The sequence below is a fragment of the Anastrepha obliqua genome, chromosome 4, assembly GCF_027943255.1.
Source record: "Anastrepha obliqua isolate idAnaObli1 chromosome 4, idAnaObli1_1.0, whole genome shotgun sequence".
In the NCBI taxonomy this organism is placed as follows: domain Eukaryota; kingdom Metazoa; phylum Arthropoda; class Insecta; order Diptera; family Tephritidae; genus Anastrepha; species Anastrepha obliqua.
Genome location: NC_072895.1, coordinates 19733044 through 19759374, shown reverse-complemented (window position 1 = coordinate 19759374; position 26331 = coordinate 19733044). Strand labels below are relative to the sequence as shown.

The 26331-nt window shown below is 43.7% G+C and overlaps 2 protein-coding genes across 3 annotated transcripts; one reads left to right on the top strand and one right to left on the bottom strand.

The window, feature by feature from the left end:
- The first annotated feature begins 1208 nt into the window (after window positions 1–1208).
- Window positions 1209–6270, top strand: LOC129243390 (peptide-N(4)-(N-acetyl-beta-glucosaminyl)asparagine amidase). Of its 2 annotated transcripts, XM_054880364.1 has the most exons (9): window positions 1209–1371; window positions 1478–1978; window positions 2056–2210; window positions 2638–3150; window positions 3214–3536; window positions 3605–3689; window positions 5427–5523; window positions 5581–5703; window positions 5762–6270. In XM_054880364.1, exons 2-9 carry the CDS (start codon window positions 1507–1509, stop codon window positions 6049–6051), a joined length of 2058 nt encoding a protein of 685 aa, XP_054736339.1. In that variant the 5' UTR covers window positions 1209–1371; window positions 1478–1506; the 3' UTR covers window positions 6052–6270. The 2 variants fall into 2 exon arrangements, with proteins under 2 accessions (XP_054736339.1, XP_054736338.1); XM_054880363.1 differs by having other exon boundaries at window positions 1209–1978.
- On the bottom strand, window positions 6183–26175 carry LOC129243388 (midasin). Its single transcript, XM_054880362.1, has 14 exons — window positions 25952–26175; window positions 25657–25883; window positions 24643–25594; window positions 24396–24559; window positions 18932–24308; window positions 17920–18085; window positions 16032–17851; window positions 9437–15970; window positions 9244–9370; window positions 8723–9185; window positions 8083–8188; window positions 7413–8018; window positions 7261–7338; window positions 6183–6565 (listed from the first exon to the last, which is right to left on the bottom strand). The coding sequence occupies exons 1-14, from the start codon at window positions 26066–26068 to the stop codon at window positions 6386–6388; spliced, it is 16917 nt and encodes a 5638-aa protein (XP_054736337.1). The 5' UTR covers window positions 26069–26175; the 3' UTR covers window positions 6183–6385.
- Between the last annotated feature and the right edge of the window lie 156 nt (window positions 26176–26331).

Below are 26331 nucleotides of genomic sequence, written 5' to 3'. Positions count from 1 at the left end.
TAACAAGCCGTCCCGTTTTGGGGTTATGTGAAGTCATTGGTCTACAGTAACAAGCCGACGACGATTTGTGAGCTCAGAGCCAATATTGAACGCGAAATTGCAGGAATTTAGGCCGATTTATGCAAAAGAGTGGTCGAAAATTGGGTTCAACGATTGGACTTCGTAAAACGGGCACGCGGTGGTCATGCAAAAGAAATTGAATTTCATACTCAAATGTATATGTTCAAACTCGATAATAAAAAAAAAAAAATTAGTTAAAAAAGTCAAACCGTTTGTGTTTTATTCAAAAAAGTTCAAAAGTTGAAGCGCTCTTACTGAAAACCCCGTTATATATATGGCACTTACACTCTTTTGGCCGAACTCCTCCTCCTATTTGTGGCGTGCGTCTTGATGTTCTTCCAGAAATAGAAGGACCTACAGTCCGAAGTCAAGTCCGAACGGCAGATACCTTTTTTTATTTTGAGGAGCTTTTTCATGGTAGAAATACACTCGGAGGTTTGCCATTGCCGGCCGAGGTGCGACCACTTTTAGAAAAAACTTTTTGTTCATTTTGCTGTTTTACGGAGATTCGAAGCTACGTTCTCTTCGAATTTCGAGTGGTAGTCACGCATCAACTTATTCGGATACGGCGGCCGCCATAGCAAAAGAAATTTATGAACATATCGATGGTTTTCGAGAAAAGCGACACAACTCAAAATTAACTCAAATTCGGAGTTTTGTCGTTAAAAGCAAAAATCAACTACAGAGTTTATATATTTTTATCTGGAAAAGCGTCATTTTTGAATTATGTCACTTTTCTCGAAAACCATCAATATGTTGAAAGTGTATAAGGGCATTTTGCTAGCAATTAGTAGCATTTTTCATCAATTGGTGAGGTCATGACAGCTGAGGAAGCGTGTTCTGCAGCCCTCCAGTTTCTCACTTCAAGGATGGAATTCATAAATTGGAATCTCGTTGGAACAAGTGCATTGAAATTCAGGAGGAAGACTATACGGAATAATAAACTGTATTTCAAACCACAAAATTGGGTTTTTCTTATGGAACCGCAAAACTTATTGAACAACCTAATAAACATTCACCCCCATTTTAAGTAAACGCAGAGTTTTCAGTTATATGGTAGCCTCAAAAAATTTTTAGTAATCGATAAATTCTGAACAAAACAAAAAACAGCTGGTCGATATGCCTTTTTTGCTTTGTCGTCAGTTTTCAGTTTGCCATGGCAGGTTTTCCTGCACTGCACTAATTTTTTGTTTGTATTAATTTGGCTGACCCGCTGATCTAAGTCTGAAAACGTATTAATTGCGCGGTTGTAAATTGTGGCTCATAAAATTCTATAATATATGCGCTTATTGCATTCCCCACCAAAATAGAGTGAGTGATTGTTTAGTTTGAAAACTACACTTTTGCGGAGCACCTACTGACTGACTCATTCTTCATTGCTTTTTGTCTGCCTTCACGCTTCGCCTACTAAACGTAGCGGTCGTTGTCCGCGAAAAAACACGAAAAATGTCTGAAGTGAATTTTGACTGTATACGCTCAATTGAGCCAAATTCGATAGATATCACACCCGCCGCCATCACAGCATCTACCTCCACTGCGACAGCAACCACACTTAACCCATCCATAACTCATTCATCTAGTGGTGCTGGGTCATCTTCCCAATTACAATTAACTCAATCATCCAAAAATTCCAAAGATGCTTATCTCGAAGCGGCGCGCATTTTACTCGTACTCTTGGAGAATGTACTTAGGGAGCCAACGAATGCCAAATACCGCACCATACGTCTCGAGAATAAAACAATTAAAGAGAAATTACTCTCAGTGGCAGGCATTGCGCAGTTGTTAAATGCTATTGGTTTTAAATGCAGCGCCACAGAATATACGCTGCCTAAGGAGGTGCCCCTGCAACGAATTCAGCAATATTGGAACGTCTTGCAGGAGCGGCGTGAATCTTGGCTTAAAGGTACACTTCAAACAGGTAAAAATAAAATCGATTACAAAAACAAAAATAAGCTATTTAAAAGAATATAATATATATAAATTTTTTATTTTCAGCTGAAGCAGTGCAGAAACCACCAGAAGCAAATGACAATGAAATGGCTGCGTTGTCAAATAAAAACACTGATCAACCGCGGAAAGCAGAGCCATTGCGAGCTCTTATCACACGGTCAATTCCTTATCAGCAACGCATTCAATTTCCACCCGTTCTGGTAAGTACTTTATCTGCTTTAAAAAATGTTTCGCTACTTTCGATAAGCAAACATAAACAGCTACTATTTTTGTTATTGCTGTAACAGCATACATTTTTGGGGATTGGGGGACTAGTGACAGTGCCACGCCGGATGTATTTCCTAATAGTGGAAGAACATTCATATATACAGTTAAAAGAGCTGTTAGTTTTCATAACAATCATGAACGCTTATTCGGAGTTTTTTTGTTGTTCCCACGACAGTCGGTTCTACTTAACCGGAACGACCCGGATTTATAACCGGTCAAGGACTGCTACTTCAGCAACATTTTCCATTATATAAGGGGAAATCTTATGCTGCTACAACAACAACAACATTCGGATGATTTTTGCTTTAACCTATCTGAACAATTTCATTCTTTTCTCGATAATTTCATATATTTTTTCAGCATACCAATAATACTTTTCTGCAATCTTTGGAGTTACAATCGGATGCTGTTATGCAGTATGAAGATGAACAGTTGCTGGCAGCTGGACGTGCTCTAATCCCTATAGATGACCTAACGCAAAAGGCAAGTGAAAAGCTAATCGCATTTCAAGAACGGATCGCCGAGGGAGCATGTAATGAGAAGGAGCCTTGCATAAGGGATCTTATTGTGATAGAATTGTGCAACTGGTTCAAAACAGAATTCTTTGAATGGGTTAACAATATCCCATGTCGCGTCTGCGGCAGCGAGGAAAGCAAGTTGGTACGCACTCAAACAGAAGGCGATCTGCGCGTGGAGGTTAGCTTTTGTTGTGGGCAAGATACTAAATTTTACCGCTATAATGATGTAGCACAGCTACTAGTAACGCGTAAAGGTCGTTGTGGCGAGTTTGCCAACTGCTTTACGTTTTTCTGTCGCTGTTTGGATTACGATGCACGTCTCGTTTCGCCTCGTTTCGATCACGTGTGGACTGAGGTAGGAAAGTAGCGAATTTCAATAATTACGTTTGATTTTCTACAATAAGCACTACATTTGCAGGTTTATTCGGAGAGTCAAATGCGTTGGTTACATGTAGATCCATCTGACAATGTAGTAGACTCTCCGCTAATGTATCAGCATGGCTGGAAACGATCTATCGACTACATTTTCGCCTACTCTTGTGATGAGATACAGGATGTAACGTGGCGTTACGTAAATAATCATAAGCAAACGTTGCAAGCGCGACGTCTATGCAACGAAAACGATTTGGTAGCAGCAATTTTAGCAATACGCAAGAAACGGCAATCGGGCTTTAGTGAGCAACGCGTAAAAGCGCTGAGTCAACGTGCAATATTAGAACTATTAGAGCTCACAGTTGAGCGGTAAGCTAAATTTATTTGTTGTTAAACAAAGTTTTAAGTAAACACAATTTTTTTTCTTTTAATTATAGACAACCAACTGATGGTGAATTAAAGGGCCGCAGCTCAGGCAGTTTGGCTTGGCGCCAATCACGAGGTGAACACACATTCAATAATGTAAGACAGCTTTAAAAATTCAGCGCTTTAATGCTTAGTCTTGCCATAAATTCTGTGCAGAAAAAAGTTCCATTATTTGTGCTTTCGTGGCAAATTTCGCTTGTTAACAATAGAGTGGGGAGCTAAGAAAAATCGCATTGCAGTGATTGCATTACTTAAGTGTGGTAAAAGTGCGAGTGAGATTTACGAATTGCTGAAAAAACTGAATCTTTCGAGAATGACAAAACAGGTCGACAATTATTGTACAGACAGACAATTAACGACATTCATCGGGAGTCACTTACCATCTCCATAAGCTCCCTACCCCTGAATGCCGTCATCAGAGTCCAACCACTACCCATTGCAGACAAAGAGCTCCAGTTTCCCCGAGAGTCTCGCGTAACTTTGGCACAATAACGTTCTGGATACTGTATCAAGTTAAACTCCTACCTATCCAGAATTGACCCCGACACTAAACATATGTCCGGCATGTGAAGGCACTCCGCACGACAGTAACCATCTTTTCACATGGCTCTTAAAACTCACTCATCTAACAGCCCTCTCTCTTTGGACCCAACCTGTCGAAACAACAAGTTTCCTGGGCCTACCGTTAGGTGAGCTAGTCAAAGATGACCGGTTATTTACACTACACTGACAGGGCAAAATTACTGCTACAACAACAACAACAACATAATGTTTGGTTACCGCACGATCAATCGTTTTTCCCAAACGTCTGAAGCGACAGATAGAAAAAGAAGTAGTCGTCATCGCAGGGTTAAAAACAGTGCAGCCATTCCGGCCGTTCGAGAAAGAGTTCGCAGAAATCCCCTTAGAAAACAGAAAATCATGCCCAGAGAAATGAATATATCGACCAGATCCATGTCAAAACTAATTAGAGATGACCGCCACATGAAAGCCTTCCGTCGCTCAACTGGTCATCTTCTGACAATGCGCTTGGAGTAAATTAGACTCGACAGATGCAAGCAGCTTCTTCGGTGGCACGCGGTCAACGGCCATGAAAATATTCTTTTCACAGATGAGGAAAATTGAAGAAGTTTTTAATAAGTAAAACGGCAAAAAATCTATGCTAAAGTTGGTAAAGACGCAAAAAATGTTGTTCCAAAGGCTCTGCCACCATCCAGCATCCGTAATGATTTGCTGGGGACTGCCTTGTAAAGGCGTTACATCTCATCATTTCCGCGAAAAAGGGGTTAAGATCGGAGCAAAAGTGTACCAGGAGAATGCCCTAGAACGCGTGGTGAAGCAGTTGAGCAGTACTCTTTTCAATGACGGGCCTTGGATCTTCCAACAAGATTCCGCTCCAGCCCATAAGGCAAAAACCATATTCCTGGGCTCATAGCCGCAGAAGATTGGCTGTCTGAAAGTCTATATATAAATCCATTGGACTACAGTTTGTGGTCAGAATTGGAGACCATGGCCTTTCGAAGATCTCACAGAAATTTTTGGAGTTTCAAAAAATCTTTCGTTGGGCCGTTGCTGCGGTCCTGGAATCGGTGCGGGTGATAAACGCTCGGAGCAGTGAGCGTTGTTGCCACAGTTTGTGTCCGGCGTTTACCTATACCGGTCGACCCTTCTCCGTTTTTTGTAAATTTTGTCTATTTGTATTCTCTGCAAATGTTATGATTTTATTTAGATATATATTCTATAATGGACTTAACTTGCAACAGAACTTATGGCAAGACCAAGCGTACACTTAATATACAAAGTGAATTTTGCTTGTATTTTAATCAATTTCAGATTTTTGTTTTCACTCCCACCGCAGAAGAGATTGGCGCCAAACAGTTTAATATGCGCTACAGCTGTGCTAAAGACATCTACGAGCGATATCTTAAAGGTAAGCAATGTGGTTACATTTTCTCTCGCTTGCTCAACTAATCGAATTTCATCCCAGTTGGCAGTGCGGATATTAAAATTCTACAGGAATACAAAACTTGGCAAAGTGCCCAATTTTCATCCAGAAACATTTTTCGAAAAGTCGAACGTGATTGGAAAATGGCCTACTTAGTACGAGAAGGTTGTGTTTATGATTGATTTTTTCCTATTTAGTATAATTATATTTATTCATATTCCAGAAGATGCAGAGCAAGGTGAAATTGTTTGGAAATTCGACTTCAGTAACGCTGGATTGAAAATTAAGTCATACAACTTGCGCTTCGAGCGCAAAACATTTGGCGAAGGTCAAATCGAAGTGACTGTGATTGCAGACAATGGTGACGCAAACATTGTGGGTGCCTCAGCCTTTCACATTAAGGCTGTTTTGTCCGGTGGCAAAGGCGATGTTGCTTGGCAACATGCACAGTTGTTCAGACAAAGTTTGAATCAAGCCGAGAGTCTGTTTGATTTGCAAATTGAATTTATATAAATATAAATTCTTACCAAATTACTTGTGAAAAAAAATTAATGTATTTTAACCTATTAAGAAAAAGTGTATTATGATTCCTAATTAATTGTTCATGGACAAGCAAAACAAAACGACATAATGTGCAACAGAAGTACGTAGAGTGAAGAGCGCAAAAGCACGAGAAAGATTTAATTAAAATCTATAAATATATTTATATTTGATACAATTTAAACATTATAACTTAAATGCTGCAATTATTCCGCTTATAAAACAAACAAAAAATTCAAATTAATTTTACAAACACCACTAAAACCTCTATAAGAACTTTAGTTGCTCTTTTTTTTTATCGTCTGCTTCACATTTCACTGTTCACCAACTCGAACCATTGACGCATAGCCTCACTCAGCACCAAAGGCAGTTGATTTAAGTCACGTACAATCACATAATATGGGAATGGGAAGTCTTCCAAATAAGATTTGATATTTATGCGTTTGTCGGGCAGCATTTCCATTGTTTGTATGTCAAGTATGGAGTCCTGAAACGAAGCAATTTATATTTAATAACCGCATGCGCGTCACATTCAAGCACTTAAGGGGTTATATACAGTTAGAATTTTCAAAAAATCGATTTTTTTATATATTAAGAATACACACAGAAAATTTGATTATCATTCCGGTGAATATTTTCGAAGTTACACGCAAATTTGAAAGAGTCTTTGAAAGTACAAGTTCAGAGTCCTTGAAAGTACAAGGCCGGAGCGGCAGCGCGTTTTTCTCAAAATGGTGTTTTCAAAGTCGGTGACCAACATTACTCCAAGATTTTTTCTCACGGTTAAGCATTTTTTTTTAAGAATTAAGGCCAAAATTTTGGTCAAAAATCGATTTTTTTTTTAGAAACCTCCATTTTGTCAAAAAAATTTATTTTGCTTATTTCTTCGATCAATTACTAGATTTAACATAACTTTAACGAAATCTGTTTAGTTTTTAAATTTCAGAGGATCCAGTTCAGAGATATAGTGGACACCGCAAAACGTCTTTTTTGAGAGGAGCTGCCGGAGATCAGCTGTAGCTCCTTTCCAAATAAATATTTTTACTATTACTAAGTTTTAAAATACAGTTAAAAGACAACATGTGTACCATAAATTTAAAAGTTTTCTCAGAAAAAAATCTGGCAAATTCGCTTTTTTCGGCCTTCTAACTGTATACATACATATAACCCGTTAATACAAACCTTGTTTTCCGGATTATCAATTATTATGTACACTATGAATATGCGTTGCAAACGCGCCAACTTGATAGCATTTCGCGCCTACAAAAAACCAAAAGAAAAAATATATATATTTCCATATACTTCAATACTTTAGGCCGACTGAACGAGCATACCTTAACTCTGCCCTCACTGAAAATATTACGTCCATCACTCAGTACAAGCAACAAGTTTTCGAATAGGCCATTATCAGTGCCCAGTGCACTTTCTTCCATATTTGCAGTGCGCACAAAATCGAGAAGTTCGGCAATTTTCGTTTTGTCCTGCGCAAAATTCAGCGCATTCACCAATTTGGGTCCATCAAATTGTGCTGTGTGATTCAAAATGATTTGAGGTGATTCGCCAAACGACACAATGCTCAGACGACCGCTTTCGAGCAGCGTTAGTGCCTGCGAAACTAGCGAGATGGCTTCGAGTGTAAGTGTTTTCGAATTGTTATGATGCATCGACTTGGAATCGTCGATTGCGATCGTGATTTTGTAGTCGCGTTGTGCTGCTTTCGTACGACGCAGCCATATTTTGTCTTTGCGAAATTGCGATGCAATGTAGGGAATTATCTTCTTCATATTGATGCGTCGACCGGTGCGATAATCACCTTTTAAGCGCGTACATTTGGTCGGCTCCAAAATCAGACGCAGCTGTTCGCATAGTTCGCGCGCATTTTGTGACATACGACTCGATATTGTTTGCCACGTCTCGTAATCTTCATGTATGGGTAGAGACTAAAATATAATAACAAATTAGTAATTGACAAATTTTTCGTTATAATTCGAGCATAGGACTCACGGTTTTATTGGCGGTTAGTTGCTCTTGATACGCCCTGCGCATTTCCAACATTTCAGCTGCACTCAATTCTTCATTCCGTGTCAGGTTGTCCAGTAGTATCTCTTTGCTGAAATATGCAAGCAAGCGTTAAATGTACGGATTGGCCTTTTTTGAAATTTGAAAAGTTGAGCCAAGTAGCACCGAGAGATTTGGTAACTCCTAAAACACTCAGACTAAAAAGGCTTTTGTATTTAAAGCTCTGGAAAGTGAAAGGGCAGACGAATATTCGTTCTAATGATAGCGGAACCCAAAAATTCACAGCCTTGCTCTAGCAAATGCACGACACTCACAAAGAAAATGTTCAATGCTATCCGCCACCTCTAAGCAAGACAGGCAAATCGGATCCTTAATGATTCTAATGGTGGTCATATGTTGACCCCATGGATTGTGTGCTGTAATAATACCGACTATCAACCGCACCACCTTTCCTCCAAGTTTTAGAAGAAAGTTCGACAGTTTTCTATTCGGGCTTGTCACAAAACACTTTGCAGTTCTGCAGCGTTCTAGACCGGACCATCGGACTCTTTATGTAAATTGCATACATAATCGCTGATCCACTTCATGATTCCGATTAAAATGTAAGGATACAGTAAATACGTACTTGCAATGCGCGGATGTATCGTCGCTGCGTGTGACTGTCATGGTGGGCACGACTTCGCCTTCAACTTCCATTTCTTCGTGCGCCTCGCTACGTTCCTTGCTACGCTCTGTCTTCGAGGGTTTGTCTGACTTTTGATCAAACTTCTCTGCGCTCATCTCCTCTAAGTCCTGCTCCTCATGATTGACTTCTTCTTCCTCCTCCTCCTCTTGCAGATTCTCATTGCTCTCTTCATCTTCGTTTTCGGCTTCCTGCTGCTCTTCATCTTCCTGATGTCTAATCTGCTTTGACTGCTCCTCGGTGGCATTATCCAACGTTGTCTTGTCGCTGTTTTTCGGATCTTTTACATGCTGGAACTCTTCCGCGTCTGCTTCTTTGTCATCTTCATTTTCAGTATCCGCTTGCTGTTGTTCTTTCATTTTATCTATTGTTTTCAGCTGCTTTAGCTTATTCTGCTCCGCTTCACCTAGAAAAAATATCCCCTAGAGAATTATCAAACAGCTGCAATCTGTTTCTTAACTTACCCAATGTGCGTTCTTCATTCGTTTTGCCCTGTTTACGCTTCTCCTGAGTCTTTTGCTCTTTAGTGCTTTCCTCCTGCGCCACTTTTTCTTTGGTCTCCGCGATGCCTTGGTGGCCGCCATCATTGGTCTAACGAAAGAAAGTGAGAGTTAATAAGATGCGCTGCTTTCATTCTTACATTTTCCGTATATTTACATCATTTTCAGCTTGTCCAACACCGTCCTTTTCTTCGCCAGTTTCCTGTTCATCTAGTTTCTGATCCTGCTTCACGTCTTGGTCGTTTTCGCTTTGCACTTGATCTGGTGTACCTTTGTTTTCTGTTTCTGGCACTGATTGCACATTCTCTTCTTTGCTCACTTTATCCTTGGACTGCTCATAATCTTCCGGTTTCTCGGCCGACTCCTGCTCTTCTTCTTGTTTGTCATCTGCAGGTGTGTCAGCTTCTTGCTCACTACGAGTTTGCGTATCAATTTCTTTATCCTCCTCCGTTTTGGCGTCCTCGTCTTCCTGCTTATCTTCGTCTCTGCTCTCGTCTTTGCGCAATTCGGTATCTTCATCGCCATCCTCGGAGTCACTGTCGTCGTCTAATTTTGACTCATTCTCATTATCGTCGTCTTTAGTCTCTTCCTCTTTAGTTTGCTCGTCTAATGTCTCCATATTCTCCTTCATTTTATCAATATCGAAGGGATTTTCTTCACCTTCCCTTTCGTCGTCCCCATCCTCCTGCTCATTATCCGCATTCATATCACCCAAATCCATTTCTTCTGCTTCTGGTGGCTCTTCCAATTCATTGTGGTAGGGGTTTGCTTGCTCTTCGTCCACCTCAGGTTCTTTCATGTTATCAATATCTTTCTCTTGTTGTTTTCGCTTTTCATTCGTCGGCTCATTTGCAGCATCTAGCCCTTCTTCGTCCTTTTCGTTTTCATTGGCCGCATCGTTCTTTGCATCCAGATCGTTGTGCGTATCCTTTTCATCTTTTGTGCCCTTACCTTGTTCCTCTTCCTGTTCATTCTCATCTTCTTCTTCCTCTTTTGGCTCTTCGTCATCGCCCCATATTTGGTCGTCCAACTTATCTGCTTCTTTTCCAGTCTCACCCATTTCTTTATCTAATTCGTCATCATCTTCTGACTCACCACTGTCGTCTTCTTCGGGTTTCTCTAGATCCTGCATGTTTGCATCAAAGTCCTCACTCACATCTATACCTTTATCCTGCTTGCAGTCCTCCGGCTGTTTGCCCTCCTCCTCCTTGCGATCTTCTCGTCGTTTTGCATCGTCCAGCTGGTCTTCAGACTCAATTTTGTCCGAAGCATCCTTCTCACCTGTACCGTCCTCCAGTCCAAATCCTTCACCATTTTTCTGTTCTTTCGCCTGGCCCTCCTCATCTTGCATTAGATCGGGAGGCACACAGAATCCGTTGCTGCCGATCTCCACAAACACCGTCAACATAACGGATAGCATCTTTGCCGACACTTTGTGTGCACCCAACTGCTGGAAGAGGTAGTAGTCGGCCAGTAAATAGTATTGCTCCAATATTGGCATGAGGGTGGTGAGCTTGCAAGCATAGGCCAATTTCGACTGCGTTGGAGCCGCATGCTTCAGCGTGAGCAGAACGTTCGACAGCTGCTCGACAATATCCACGATATTCAGCGTCTGCCAATCGGACTCAAGTGCGGCGTGTAGTTGTTCCTTCAAATGCTTCTCCTGCAATTCCAGTTCATTGCGCATTTTGCTTGGCGAAACCGAGTCCTCTGTGGGTGCAGCCGTCGTCTCGGTGTACTTTTTATAAAGCTTTTGCAAGGCCAGTAGCATGGCATGCAGTGTGCTTTCCAACACAGCATCTAAACTCTCCAAATCTGTTGGCGGATTGAGGTCTCGCAGCGAGGACAAGCGTTTGTTGCATGACTCCACGAAATTGAGTAGATCCAAGATGGGTTTAGCGATGGGCAGATGTTCATCCGAATCAGCTCTCAAGCAATTGGCAATTTGTTGCAGCGTGTGACACAGTTTATCGTGGGTATCCCTATAGGCGGCTATCTTTGCAATATTTACGAACTCCTTGTCGTTCTTTAGCATATCGGCGAGTGTGGATTGCGCAGTTTTTAGTATATCTTCGCAGTTATTGCTGATTGCAGTGAAGTATGGCGAGTTTTGCAACAAACGATTTTCACTATGCGTCAGCACCGAACTCACTACGCTCTCGCTGGTTGGAGCGCACGTCAATAGCAAGCTGAACTGCTCCATCACATAACGCACGCGCGAAATGGATTCACGCAAGATGAGGTATGCATCACGTGCTTCCCTAAAAGCTAGACCATCCACAGCCGTCGCCGAATCGCCAACGCAACAAACTTCGTGGAGTTCCTTGATATGCTCCATCTGTAGCTGCAAATCATAAATTTGCTTGCTCGTATTTGCCAGTAGTCGTCTTTGGCTCTGCACCAAGAGGAACAAATCCACCGCAAAGCCCTTGATGCGTTCTATGTTGGGCGGTCCCAACTCGGAGAGTGGCGCCAGCATGATGTTCTGCAGCAATCTTAACTTGAACTCACATTTGGCATAATACCGATCCAGATTCTCGTTCAGGTGCAGCACGTGTTTGTGCAAATGTCTATCGTTGCGCGCGCCAAGCATTGTCTTTATGCAGAACGGCGGCAAAGTGAACTCGGTGAAATCGGTGCGCAACGACAACTCCATTAGACCAGCTTTGTAGCTCAGGCCCAGTTGTGTTAGCGTCTTGAATAGATCGGTCAGTCCCTTACGTTTTTGCTGCAATATCTGCTTAGCCTCGAGCAATTGCTTTGGACGCTCCTTGCTGCGATCCACATTAAGCGAGCGCAGCTCATCACAGCGCTCCAGCTGCTCACAAAGCAGACTATCTAAAGCAATTATTAGCTTCGAGAACTGGGCGTTGCTCACAGTTTCCTTTACAACATTTCGAGATGTTTTAAAGAGATGTCCCACCTTGCCCAGAAGGCTTTGTTCGCTCGCTTCGACTGCCAGTTTATCGCCAGTATCTGCATCATCGGCCACTGCGAATTTCTCGACCAACTTTGGTGCCGCCACAAAGTGTTTAACTTCAACTAAATAATACTTGATGCGTGTGTCATAGCGCAGTTCGCGTCCTTTGTCATTTTCAAAATTGTAATCCTTCACAGTGGCGTCCTTTGGCTGGAAAACTAGCGTAATCTTTTGCTGCAGTTGCTGTTCGTATTCCTTCAGGAATTTATTTAGATTGCGATGCACACGCGCCACATTATTACGCATGCTAAAGTAGGACAGATCCTTGTTATAACTCTCGATCTTCACCAGTTCCTTCAGTTTCTTCTCGATGGGCGCGCGTTTGCTCAATGCGGCATCCTCAATTTCTTGCGCAAACTGTGCGAAATAGATTTGCAAATTGCGCAGACCGGCAATTAGGGCGCGTGCATCGTCAACGGTGCTGCTGTCCAGCGCCAAGCGACTAACGTTGTGCAAATAAAGTTCGAATGCTTGCAAAAGTTGTAGGCGCACATGGAAATCGCCATAGTTTGCAGCTTCCACAAATTGACGCAGTATGCGTATAATATCGCTAGCGCTCACCTTGGTCTTCTGCTCCACTTCGGACTCATCGAGCACTTCGCTAGCCCCAAAACGTTTTTCGGTGTTTCTAATATCGGTGTAAGAGCTGTCGAGTTCGCGCGCGCGCAGATACTCTTGCAGCAGTTGATAGATGAAGAACCAGTATTTGTGTGCATTTGCCTCGATTTTCTCCTTCGTTTGATTGAGACAGTTGCGCCAGCACTGCAGCTCGAGTTTCATCCAACGCTGCACATACTCGGCCACAGCCACTTCTTGCTGGCGCATATGATTGCCTTTATGTGCCACCTCATTCCATTGGGCGAGCTTTTGGCGCAGCAGCTGAAAGCCAGTGTTGAAGCGCACAACAGACGCTGTGGCCGGCAGCTTACGTATTCTATCGATGACGGTTTTGATGTCTATCAGGCTGGCATGCTCGGGATATAATGCTAGTTGCTCATCAGCGCGCGCTTCAATGTCGCGCAACAAATCAAGGCAGCCCATTATTTCTGGTATGTTGGCATCTTTGTAGTAATTGTAGGATGGCGTGCTTTTGGCAAGCAGCGACGTGTTAGCATTGCCAAGCTGTTGCTGTTGCAGCGCTAGCGCAAAGGTGCAGCTGTTATACGCCGCCTCGGTTAGCCAATCATTCAAGCCGCGCTTGTAGTGCGCATATAACGGCACAAAGGCCTGCATGCGTGCTTCAAATGGCGCGATGAATTCCAATTGCTGTGCAGCAGACGTCGATGGCTTGTGGTAGTACACGCGCGTATATTGCGTCATCAAATCGATGAATTGCGTGGCTAAAAATGTGTAATCCTCATCGCGTATCACTTGCGTCGGCTGCGCTTTCAAATTAGACTTTTTATCCAGTTTCACAACCTTCTCCAGCGACGCTTCGATGAGGAATTCGCCAAAGTCCTCTTCCACATTTGTGGGGAAATGCGACTCGATTTCTTGTAGTTCCAGCAGTTCTTCGTCTTCTTCGGCGCATCTCGTCTTGTTGACATACAGGCTGTCCTCCTCAACTTTTTGCGCGCGTCGACGTTCCTCTTCGGCCTGCCAGATTTCATTCGACACATTGAAAATGTAGTCCAATTCATTGAACATTTCCTCATTTATATTCACTGAAATGGCGATGGCGTTGCGTAATTCGATGAGCTTCGCTTTGAGCAGCCGGAAGTAGCTGTGCTCGCTATGCGGTAATTCTTTTATTACGGCATTTAAATAAGAACGTTGTTTGAGCACCGCGCGCCGTGATAAACCCACAGCGGAGTCCATGAATTCATGTGTCGCCGGGAACTGCGCGATGCTCGCTAAAGCATCGGAAAGCTTGGCGTCAGCGTTCAAATTGGTGTACGCACTTGCGCGCTCCAGCTGTAGAATATTGCTGCTTGCCTGCGTGAGCACAACTTTCAGGCCCTCAAAGCCGAATCGCAGCTGCTCAATGGAATACTGCAGCGGTTGCATGAAATCCTGGTAGTGATCCATGTACGCCTTTAGCGTGTGTTTGAGGAAACGCTGTGAATTGATTATCCACAAATTTATTTTGTTCACCACTTCCGCGTTGTTGTTTAGAATTTGTGCAGCTGTGCTGGCATGAAAATCGCTTGTAAGTTGCGTCCATGATTTTTGCGCATTTTGTATGAGCGCAAGCATGGCCTGCGGTGCGCAATTCGTTTTGAGGTAGTGCGTTATGTCGTCCACGAGTTTGCTGTAGAGACACTTTTCCGGACGCAATGCCAATTTACGCGCGAATTTTTGTTGCTTTGCTTGCAGCAACTCCAAGCGCTGCTCAAAGGCGTCGTATATTTCAGCGCCAAAATGCTTATATTTCATCACAATTCGCATAAAATCATAAACAGTCGTCATTGTATTGAGACAATTTATGTCTTCGCCAACGTAAAGATTCTTCAAGCGATTCTTTTCCACGGGATCAATCAGTGGCGTAAACGTGAACAAGCAGACTTCGATGGCACCAATCAAACTACTTAACAAAGATGCGCGGTATTGCACCGACTGGTAGTGAAGCGCGTCCCTTTTGCCTGGATTGCTGGCGCTTATGCTTTCCGCATGCGCCAATGTCAAACACTGCACCAGCTTTTGGAAGCACTCATTGTATTCGCTGAAGTTCTCGTTCTCCAAACTGTCGCACAGTTTCTTTACATATGCAACTTCGTGCAACAGCTTGCGCGCGCCGGTTTGCGCAACATGCAAATTATTTTGCCAGGTGTTGTGCTGCGGTGTGAGCATTGAGGCGTTTTGCCAGAGTAGTTGCTGTAATTGCCGCAGCGTTGCCTGCCATGCGCTCAATTCGCTTAGCGGCACTGGACGCAAGCTGCCGTTTTTGTGGAACACCAGCGCGTAGAACGCATTTAGGAAACCGCAACCCGCGTAGGTATACGAGCAATCAATATCTTCCGCTACATTCAGCACATTTGTAAGACTATCGCGCGTGGCCAAGTTGCACAGTTGCATATTGTTGAGCGCGTGCTGCAGTTGAGTCTGATAGGAATTGAAGGTTTTGTAATTGCCATTCAGATACAGCAAAAGCTGCTCGAAATCATCAGCTACTTCTGTGCTCGACAAGTGCAACATCAATTGCGTCCACACTTTTTCGTGGCGTTTATACAGACTGGAGTTGTTTACTTTGATTAGCTGCCATGTCGCGTTGCTTAGCGAGGCGACTTCCTCGCAGTATGACTCGTTTATGTGCACGTTGTTGCCGCCAATAGCGCACAACGCTTTGGATAAGTAAAATTCAAGCACTGCAAGCAGCCGAATTTCATATTCTTTTGGTTGCAGCTTCGCGGCCAGTTCTTCCTGTGCGTTTACCTGCGTTTGCAAGCCCTCAATTTCTGCCTGCAGAGCAGCCAAGTCTTCATATGCGCCATTGCTTTTTTCTGCAGTTATATTGGTAAACTCCAGCAATGCCGAGCGTAGCGCTTCAGGTATTTGTACGTTTGCTGATTGTTGTAGTTGTAGTTGTATCTGCGCGACTGCTACGCCGATGCGCTGCTCCATACATCTATTGACAATGGCATGCGCGCGTCGGGCGTTGTCGGATTTCTGCAGCAAAAATTTCTTTAGCACGCTTTCCGGCGCGTAGCTGCCATAGGATGGCACCACATCGAGCAATTGATCCATTCGCCGAACCAGCTGGTAAAACTTGATCTAAGCGAAAGCAAATTTAATAACAGTATTTTAAAAAAGTAAATTCACCATGACTGCTTACCTGTTCTTCCTGATAGAAGGGCGGGTAGTGTGTGAGTTGTTTATTGTAGACTTTGCGCATTAAATTCAGTGGCTGCTTTCTGCTTAGCACATAACTGTTTATTCGCTGTAAACTACTGTTGAATTCGGCATTTAACTGGCAATAATTTGGCAGCATTGTGGCGAGCAATTGCAGTAAATTTTTTTCTAGCCACTTGAAGTGCAACACCAGTTTATCCAACAGATTTCTATTCAACTCTTTGCGCACCATCAACTTTGTCTGCGCTAGCGCCAGCAGTCGATTGTGCCACAAATAAGCCGTAATTATTGTCGAAAATGTTTCCACGTCAATATGCGCATATTCCAATGAAGCGCTCAACACTTCACGCATGCGCGCAAGAAAATTGGAGAGATTTTGCAATAAAACATTGTCATAACGGTCGACGACTAAGTTGGCAGCAACAGTTTGTGAGTAGGTGAGCACGTCCATATCATTAATGTCGCATGCCATGGGCTGTGACAGAGGCTGCAGCAACAAATGCGCGACGAGTTGCGCGCTCAGGCAAAAGCTTTTATGATTTTTGGCATCTGCCGGTTGAGTTGCATAGGCGCGTATACGCGAAAATAGTTTGCTATTCCACGGCAGCTGCTGCAATGTCAAGTCGAATTTAGTGCTTGCGTGTTTGACGCAAGCGTAGAGTGACTTCGAAAACTCCTGCAACGCAGGTGCTGAACACAGCAGTTTTTCCAAGTACAGATAACGCAGTTCAGCATCGCTGATACTACTCGATTCGTACAGCATATAAATGCAATATTTTATGGCCTCCTGTGTGTTGATTTTCGAGAAGTCCACACTTTCAAACGCGGCAAACACTTCTTTTAACGCAGCTTGCGCGTGTGCGCCATAACGCAGTAGACTACTGAGCGGTTCCGCTTGCAATTTGATTAAAGAGAGCGCGTCTAGCGCATCACTGTGCAGCAAAATGCGCCCCAAACGATCGACATCTTCAGTTGCTGTCGTGGCGCCTGCGCCGAATTTCTTTGTTTCTTCTAAGACAATTTCACGTAACTGATTCTGATAGTACGCCAGTCCATAGCCCATTAGATCTGTGTTGGCCGCATAGACATACACCTCCATGCCGCTCACATAGATGGCACGTTCGATGTCGTAGCCGATGCGCGCATAGGATGCGGTCAGAAAGGCGAATTGTGTGAGATGCGAGATACTGTAAGTGTTGATTTCCGTTGAGTGCACGAGTCGTATGTGTATGTTTAGAATGCAATTGATAGCACGTGTGCCGCGCACGCCATTGAAGTACACAATCAAGCGCATGTCGTCCGTGCTGTAGGCGTCCTTGGCTATGGCCAGCTCCACACAGCGGTTGCGCATGGCACGCGAAAGTTCGCCGTTTTTGGGGTCAATAGTGAGGAAAGCGCGGAAATTTGGCGCTTTCTCAACCAGCTCTGCACTCTCATTGGCCGATACGCCCTTTTCGGATATTAAGAGATTGCCGTTCGGTTCGAAAACCGGATTGAGCCGATCTAGAACGGCTGACGAGCATAAGTTCACATGCTCCAAGAGAATATATTGACCGCATTTAAGTGATTTGACAATTTTCGAATCGACCCACTCGAATGAACCGCCGGTATTTAGTGTATCAGCGTTGCGTACATGATTTTCCAAAATACTAAGCCGACTTTGCTGTTGAATTAGAGCGTCTTCAGAAAGCGAGGGCGCATCAATGGCGGATGGTAATAGTTGCGCGATTACGCTGTTTAAACGTTGTATACGTTTGCGGAAATTCAACAGCTCATCCGACATAGAAGTGGCGTTGTTGGTAGCTGTGAAGCGAACGGTTTGAGCAGCAATTAAATTATGCTAAATTTTATTTTAACTACTTTATACATACCCAGTTTCACGTTGGACTCTCTGCAATAATCGCCCCAAACCTGTAGCAGCTGTGCCACATTTTTGTAAGCTTTTGATTTACATTCAATTATCAACGCGCGTAAATGGACAGCGAGCGTTGCCTCAATACTTTGCGATATTTCTTCTAAATGCCTGTTCAGATCAATCTAGAAGCAAGTAAAATGGAAAATATTCGTTAATAGGCAGAAAATTAAATCGCTTCGTATAAAACAAATCAGAAATTTCAAAAAAAAAGTGCGTGTACACATAACAGAAGTAAAACTTTCAAGGCAGGCAAAGAAAGATGGAGAGACCGGAGAGAGAATGAGAGAGAGAGAGAGAGGGAAAGAATATATATCGAAATAAATTCACAACATTTGCAGAGAATACAAATAGACAAAATTTACAAAAAGCGGAGAAGGGTCGACCGATGCAGGTAAACGCCGGACACAAACCGTGGCAACAACGCGCACTACTCCGAGCGTTTATCACTCGCACAAACGCAGCAATTCCAGGACTGCAGCAACGGCTCCAATTACCGCAAGGCAATACCAATAAATCCGACGCCGGAATGGATAGCACTTTATAGTACGCACAAGCACTAGCCAGGAAACGGAAATAAGCGCTAAAAAGTAGGCACAAAAAAAAAATGATAAAAAAATTGGGACCAAAAAACGCCCCAAACCGTAGGCACCAAGGAAATATAACGGCAAAAAGTAGGCACCAAAAATATATTTCCTACAAGTTTGCACCAACAAACAAGCGCCAAAAAGTAGACAGTGTTATTTCTCACTAGAAATTAGCAACCACAAGGAAAAACTCAGGAAAAATAGCCTAAAGTGTATCTAAGATATATATATCAGGTATGGCTCTCTCTCTCTCCTTTTCCTCTACGCTATATCTTTTTTCTCTCTCGCGGAACGAAAATGCGCAAAACGTTGCATGGCCTTGAAATTTTACTCTCCATTCTCGCTCGTTCATCGACGCCTAAGAAGTTTCACTACAAAAATTACCTGCTGAAAACTGCCCGTCACCGAGTCATCTATGTTGTCCGTATTGCACACTTGATTCGTTAGCGCGCACAAAAGGTCGATCAGCTTTGTCTTGCCAGTGTCGGTGGGCCCGCAGAGCAGCACTGGCTTCTCCATGCGCACACATTCAACCACATTCTTCAGCATTTCACGCTGCGAAGCCAGCAAAATCGGACACAAGTCCCTGCTTCTAAGCGGGCGCAAAGCTTGCGGATCACCACTGCGCTGCAGCACAATGTCGTTCAAATAAATCTCATCAGCTGTCCAATAGAGTGACACATCCTCGGAGATGGCGTTCAATTGTTCGGCATCGCATTCGAATACTTTGGCGAATGCGTTGCGTATGAAACGTTTATCCTCTTCGCAACGCATGCGCTGATAGTAAACCAATTTCATGCGCTCATAAAGGGTTAACAAAAAGTTTTCGAAATTTTTTCGAAATATACCCAATCGTGTGGCCACTGTTGAGCAGGCATCGGTTTGGAAAATGAAACCAGTTTCGGGATTGACCAGCAAATCACACCAGCGTAATATATCACGCAGATTTATTTCGTATGGTCCACCTCTGTAGCCGAACTCCAGCGCCGTTATGCCTTTATCCAGTATTTCGGAAAACTGTACCAGGCGGTTGGACACATCTAGCGCAATTTCAGGCACAACGCTTGCTTCATGCGTAGTAGACGACTCAACGATTTCCGATGGCGCACCGCTGCACGATTTCTTGTAAAACTCAAAGAGATTTGTTCCGTTATCGATGCTGCAGTTTGTGAGTAGTTTGGCAAAACTGGTACGCAATTTTTCAAAATAGCGCTCATATTTACCATTAACAACAAATAGCAAGTCTTGCGTGTTCAATTTGCGCAGGTAGACTTTGTTGAAACGATTTAGGAAGGATTGAGGCAAACCCTTGCGCCCGCCGCCTTGTTTCAGCGGATTCTGGCAGGCGAAAACGCGCGTCTCTTTGCTCAGCGTGAATGTTTTATTCAATTCCGGTATGTAAACCTCGCCACGATGATCGAGTATCGCATTGAGACCCTCCAGCACGGACTGTGGTGCTAAATTGAGCTCGTCCAACAAAATCCAGGTATTATCAGCTTTTAGTGCGGCCAATAGTGGACCATCGCGCCACACAAACGAACCTGCAAATGCGGCATTGTCGCTTAAGCTTTCCTCCGTTGCCGCAGCGTCTAAGATATTATCCTCGGCTGGCAGATCGGTGCCAAAAAGATCAGCGAGATCAGTGTGCTCACAGAGATTTATGCGCACGATGCGATAGCCTATGGCGGCGGCAATGCTTTCGACGGTGGACGTCTTACCGACACCCGGCGGTCCTTCCAGAAGTATGGGTTTGCGCAGCGAAAGCGCCGATAATAGACGAAATAGATTTTGTTTGGTTGTTGGCGCTTCGAATAGAAATGCTTTGCTTGCGGCGGCACTCGCACTGGCGTTGGTCGCTATGAAGAAGGGCTTAATGCCGAATTCCTCGGCAGTGTGAATCACTTCCTTGCCACGCTTTTCCGCCAAATCAGCAAACGTGAAGTGCTCGTTCAGAATAACAGCAGCCCGTTCGATGGCGAATGCGACTATCTGCTTTCGCAGCAACTCAACCTTTTCCAATGTCTCGTGCGGCAAAAGCTCCAAAGCGTCTAAAAATATTGTTTCCAAGCCAAAAATAGCTCTCTCCGGAAATGTTAAGTGCGCATTGCTGGCAATGTAGTTCGCCCACGCTAATATGTCGCGTATGGAGTATTTGAATTTCTCAACTACATCGCGCATGTACAAGACCACTTCCACCAAGTAGCTGGCGATTTTCGTTATGTCTTCTCTGCTAGTGTCGGCCGACATTTGTAAGTGTTCCAACATACAGTTGCTAGCAATTTGTATTAGGTCCTCTTTCGCATCGGATGGTAGACACCAGATTTCAGTAAAACGATTACGTAATGCCGGTGAAAGCTCCTTCTTACCGAAATCACCACCTGGATTCATGGTGGCCAAAAACTGGAATCCTTCTTTCGCCTGCACCACAAAATCTTTCGCGATTTCTGCTGGATTATCGGACTCGCTAACGCCACCCTTCTCTGCCAGCAAAACAGTGCGCTCTGGCTCTAAAATACAATTCAAACGCTCAAGCACTGAGTCTTCAGCCAAAGAGATCTCATCAGCCATGAAGTAGGAGCCTTCCTGCATGGCGAGTATCAAAGGGCCATCAGCCCACTCAAATAGTTTTTTCGCATTGCTATTCTCATCGCACGATTCACGACACGGCCGCAAGCCACCCAGAAAATCTGCACCTTCTGTGTGCATATGACAATTGAGTATGCGCAGCTGCACACCACGAATGCTGGCTAATAGCTGGCAAACTGTGGTCTTGCCACAGCCGGTGGGACCCACAAGCAAGACGGGTTCGTTGAACTGCAAAGCCTTGGCCGTCAGCACAGCCATGCGCGTCATATTGCGCGTCCACACTATGTCGGCACGCAGCTTGTAAGCTCTTATGGCGGTGATGATATTATGCGTCACCGCCGAGCACGCCTCCACGCTGGACTGCGCATCAAAAAGTCTAGACAGATCGATGCGTTTGCGAAAGTTTTTATACAAGGTGTCCTCGATAATTTCGATTTCAATGTCTGTGCGCACTTTGGCGGACAATACCAAGTAACCTTCTTCGACAAGATGTTGATTCCAGTCATACTGCGCATTTTCCAGCAGCTGCTTATCCGCATAAGTGTAACGATTACCCCACCGAAACAGATCGCGCAAGGTAAATACATTTTTGGTTGTGGTCTTGCGATTCTTCTGCAGATCGGACATGCACATTACCATTTTTTTGGCATACGAGGCTGGTATCAGACAGCGTTTTTCTAGTATAGTCTCGAGCTCGTCGCGCGGTATTTCAGAGAAATGTAGTTCGATGAAACGATTTTTGAAGGCGCGCGACAAAGTTTTGCGGCCCCCGTATAAGCCAGGTGGATTTTGTGTGGCGAAGAGCATGAAATTTGGATGCGCCTTCACCAACGTCTGTGTTTCGGGTATGAAGAGTTCACGATTGTCATCCAGTACACGATTCAACGCCTCCAAAATGTCAGTGGAAGCCAAGTTCAACTCATCCAAGATAATCCAATAGCCATTGCGCATAGCCTGCACCAGCACGCCCTCCTTGAAGCTCAATTTGCCAGTCACATCAGCGACATATGTGCCGATGTATTCCTGCAGGTCAGTGTGCTCATGATTGTTAATGCGCAGGCAATGGTTACCGCTACGACGCGCCACATAGTCAATCAGACTCGTCTTGCCGGCACTTGTAGGTCCCTGCAACAGCACTGGCAGTTTGCCAATTGATATAATACGCGCCAAGTCACGCAGGTTGTCTCTCACGCTTTTCGTTAAAATATAGCTGACGTATTCCTCAGGCTCTTTGGGACCTTGTTGTATCCAGTAGCCTTCGAAATTCAAATAATTCTCACCTGGTTTAGGTATTGCCTGGCTTAGAATGGCCTTGGCATTGCTTAAGAGTGCCTGCTGTATCAAATGTAGCACCACGTTGTGCGAAACTGGATCCAGCTGTGTGAGAAAACTCATGCAAAAGCTCTCGTAGAGATTTCGTTCTACCGAACCGCACAAATTCTTGGCGCAAATGCGCAACGAGCGACACAGCGTACGCAAAGAGTAGACTGGTCGATTGCCGAGGCCATCGTTCAATTCCAACTTGGACAACAACTTCAGTTTCTTATACAACTGCACCAAGTTAGCCACACTCTTGCGCTGTATGCCGGTATTTTTCAAGTAGTCACTTATGAGTAAAGTGAGATCAGCGTCTGTGGTTAGTTCGTCGACGAAAAATTCGGTGAAGCGATTGCGTATGCCAACTGGTAAATCCTTTTTGCCAATATCTGTATTGGGATTCATGCAGGCAAATATGCGAAAATCGGGATGCCGTTTGACTGGTGTGAAGTCGCCACGTTCCAGCAACACCACCGATCCGTCAGGCTCTAAAATTGTCGACAAACATTCGAGCATCTCGGCCGAGGCCAAATTGATTTCGTCCAACAGTATCCAGTCGCCGTTTTTAATGCAATTCACCAATGAACCCGGTATAAAAGCAAAGGAAATGTTAATTGACTTACTCAATTGGGCATTCAATTTGTTTACACTCATTTTGAGTGCCTGCCAACGTGGCAATAGGTCGAGTTCCTTTTGCTTCAACTCATTTCGTTCGGCTTTGCCGAAAACTGAATTAATCACCGCTAGCATCAACTTAATGATAACCGAGTAGTTGCCTTGATTATAGCAAATTTCCATTTTGTAAAGAAATGTTTGATTTTTTTCAGCATTAAACGTAGCGCGAAAGATGGTGTCGAACTCAAGTCGCAGTGGCGCGATTACATAAGTCAAATCAACCGGTTTAAAACCACCGATGAGATCTGAAACGTCCGACTGATTGTTCATATTGACCACAACCAATTTGTGATGCGTGCGTTCGGCCAAATACTGCACGGAGGATGTTTTGCCAACGCCAGTTTCGCCAACGAGCAGCACCGGCTCAGCATGCGACACGCATACGGCTATGCGCTCCAAAATACACGATGACATTCTGGTAAAAGAAAAAGTTGCGTGCGTGGAAGCCTTCAAAGCACGTTTCAAACTCGCCAATTGATTTTCGACATTCAAGTAATTATCGTTCAGTTTTTGGCGTTTTATTGCCTGTGGTGGTCCTCCACTGTCGGCTTCCTCTTGTAAATCCGCCGTTTCACTGCTTAGTTTAACCTCCATTGGACGCGCATACAATTCTGTGCGCCCAACTTTGATGCTATTATTGTCAACCAGCACTTCTGGTTTATAATCATTAGCAAAATATTCGCAACGTGATTGAATAATTCCCAATTTTGCACCGATACTAGTAATTAGTTTTGTTTTGTCCTCGCCTTGCGGCAAGTAGGAGCAGAAAATGTCAACAGCATTTTGAAATACAAAGTACGCGCATTCGGTACTAGTGACGGAGAATACAGGATTGGAGCGTTGGCACAACTTGATCAGGTCGCGTGTTGAGACCAACCGACCAGAATTCGGAATGGATGAGAGTGAAACTTGCTCAAACGGTAAGGCGATATACTTTTCGGTGGTATCAGCTTTGTCAGCAGATTCTTGTTGTCGCAAATTATCAGCCGCTGTGTGATCACCGCTGGAGAATGTCAGGAATACGTCGACTATGCGATTGGCCACAGTGCTTAATTTGGGGTAATTCGTGCTAACCACCTTGCAGAGCTCGTTACGCGAAAGCGGCAAAATATTAATTGTGTATAGATATTTCTCGAGTAGTGCATAAAGTGACTTCTGTCCGGCGCTTGTTGACGATTTGGTGCTGAGAAAAGAAAATTGCATACATTAAAGAATATATAAAAGAAAATTAAGTATATTAAATTCGTTAAACGCTTAAGATTTTACACACCGCACGGTTACAAACAACTGAAAGCCAGGCTCGATTTTGACGCAATCGCGAAATCCGGGCACGCTCAAGTAATTGTTTTCCAGCAGACTACTCAAAATTGTGTAGGTATCCTGTGTGGCCGAATCCAGATCTTCTAACAGCAGCCAATAACCATTCATAACAGCCTGCAATTGAAAATGCGGTTTACATAATTTTTTTTTTTAATTTTGTAGTAAAAAATTTAAATTCATAGCTTGTGCCTATTCACCTGCGTTAGCACGCCAGGCAGCCAAACGAATTCGCCAGGCACATCAGTGCAACGGTATTGCCCCAAGAGCATTTTGCTGTCAGTTTGATCGCCCAGTTGTATGCGCAAGAAACCGTTGGCGTTAAAACCATCGGCAGTAATGGTTTGATCCAAGTTATTTAATATATCAAGTCCATGTTTTCTTTTGCTACCACTTGATAATTTACCTTTGCCATTCACAAGCCCACCGTTTAGTTCATGGTTATGGTTTTCTACATTTTTCTTGTCGATTTCTTCAGGCTTTGCATAAATGCGTCCGGTCTTACGTGCCAAATATTGTACAAGTGTTGTCTTACCACAACCAACGGGCCCCGAAAGGCATATGGCTTTTGCCGAGGCTATGCCCAAGGCAATGCTACGTAAATTAACTTTTGTTGAATCGACTTTCACTATATTATCGTGTAGGCCATCATTGTGCGCGTAGAATTCATAATTATCCTTATTGAAGATAGGCAGTAGAACGCCTTCAATATCGGTGACCAGTTGGGACTTAATTTCCAATTCGATTATTTTATCTTTTTCTGTGGTTTGTCGTGGGAAACAGTTTTTGACTAAAGGCGTTAAATTCTGCTCTTGATCAAATTGCAGTAGCGCAGCAGCTGGCAATTGGGCATTCATATTTTGCATTTGCGCAGCGTTCATATTTGTTAATACTGCAATAATGTGGTTACAATAGATTTGATGCAAATTATCTTCTTGCGCGCAATCGGCGAATTGCTCGAGAAATACGGACCAATTCCACAAATCTCTAAAGAATACTGGATGCGCACATAGCAAATTATAGCAGCACTTTACAATATCTAGCGAAGTAATAACAGCGCTATTCTTGAAACGTTTGTTGGAAGTTGCGTCTGCACTTGATGCAGGACATTGGAAGGGCGCTGGTTTGTTGCGAAAGTAACTCACGGCATAACTAGAAAAGAATATTGCGGTGTCAGCTGAAAAATTTGTATGTATATTTTATTAGAAATCTACCGCTTTGTGTCTGCGGACAAACGCATCATGGTGGCCAGCGCCATACATTTCTTCTGGTACGACTCAAAGTTGGTCTCGTCCACTTGCTCATCATAGGGAATGCTGCGTGTGATTAATAACAATAACACGTTTTCAAACAGAGTTGCTATGGCTGCTGTCCAGCGTTCGTCCAGTATGTGGGCATTTAAATATGTGAAAAGCGCTTCAACATCTTTCTGATCGGGTTGCTATTGAAAAAGTATGGAAAAAGAAAAGCCTTAAAACATTTGTAAACAATGTCGATTTGTTTGTTTACGTTTGTCTTTAGAAATTTCTGCAGCGCGCTGCTCTCGTCAGCTGTTTGCGACGTCGACTGCAAGTGCTCGCGCAGCTGTGCGACAGAGCGCCGTATTTCGTTTATATTTATCCGCATCGCAAACTCTTTGAAATTTATGAAATTCACTCAAATTTTGTTACTATCTGCTTTACGGACCACTCATCCACACTACTGTAAAGATTTTCGTCACAATTTCGCAATAATTTCTGCTATATAACATTAAACAAAACCACTCAACTGAAAAGCACACTGATCGAAGCAAAATGTACCAAAAAATGCGGCTTTACGAGCACGTGTAGGGGCAGTGCTGCTTCTTGCCAAGGGGAGATAATTTGCTGCTATTTTCTTTGGGAGAATGT

What these genes read in the sequence shown, in the direction of transcription:
- LOC129243390 (XM_054880364.1), top strand. Translation starts at nt 1,507, where the DNA reads ATGTCTGAAGTGAATTTTGACTGTATACGCTCAATTGAGCCAAATTCG. An exon ending in TAAAGGTACACTTCAAACAG is followed by an intron (nt 1,979 to 2,055) that starts GTAAAAATAAAA and finishes TTTTATTTTCAG; the next exon opens with CTGAAGCAGTGCAGAAACCA. An exon ending in GGCCTACTTAGTACGAGAAG is followed by an intron (nt 5,704 to 5,761) that starts GTTGTGTTTATG and finishes TTCATATTCCAG; the next exon opens with AAGATGCAGAGCAAGGTGAA.
- LOC129243388 (XM_054880362.1), bottom strand. Translation starts at nt 26,068, where the DNA reads ATGCGGATAAATATAAACGAAATACGGCGCTCTGTCGCACAGCTGCGC. An exon ending in TTGTCCGCAGACACAAAGCG is followed by an intron (nt 25,595 to 25,656) that starts GTAGATTTCTAA and finishes ATTCTTTTCTAG; the next exon opens with TTATGCCGTGAGTTACTTTC. An exon ending in TGACGGGCAGTTTTCAGCAG is followed by an intron (nt 18,086 to 18,931) that starts GTAATTTTTGTA and finishes ACTTGCTTCTAG; the next exon opens with ATTGATCTGAACAGGCATTT.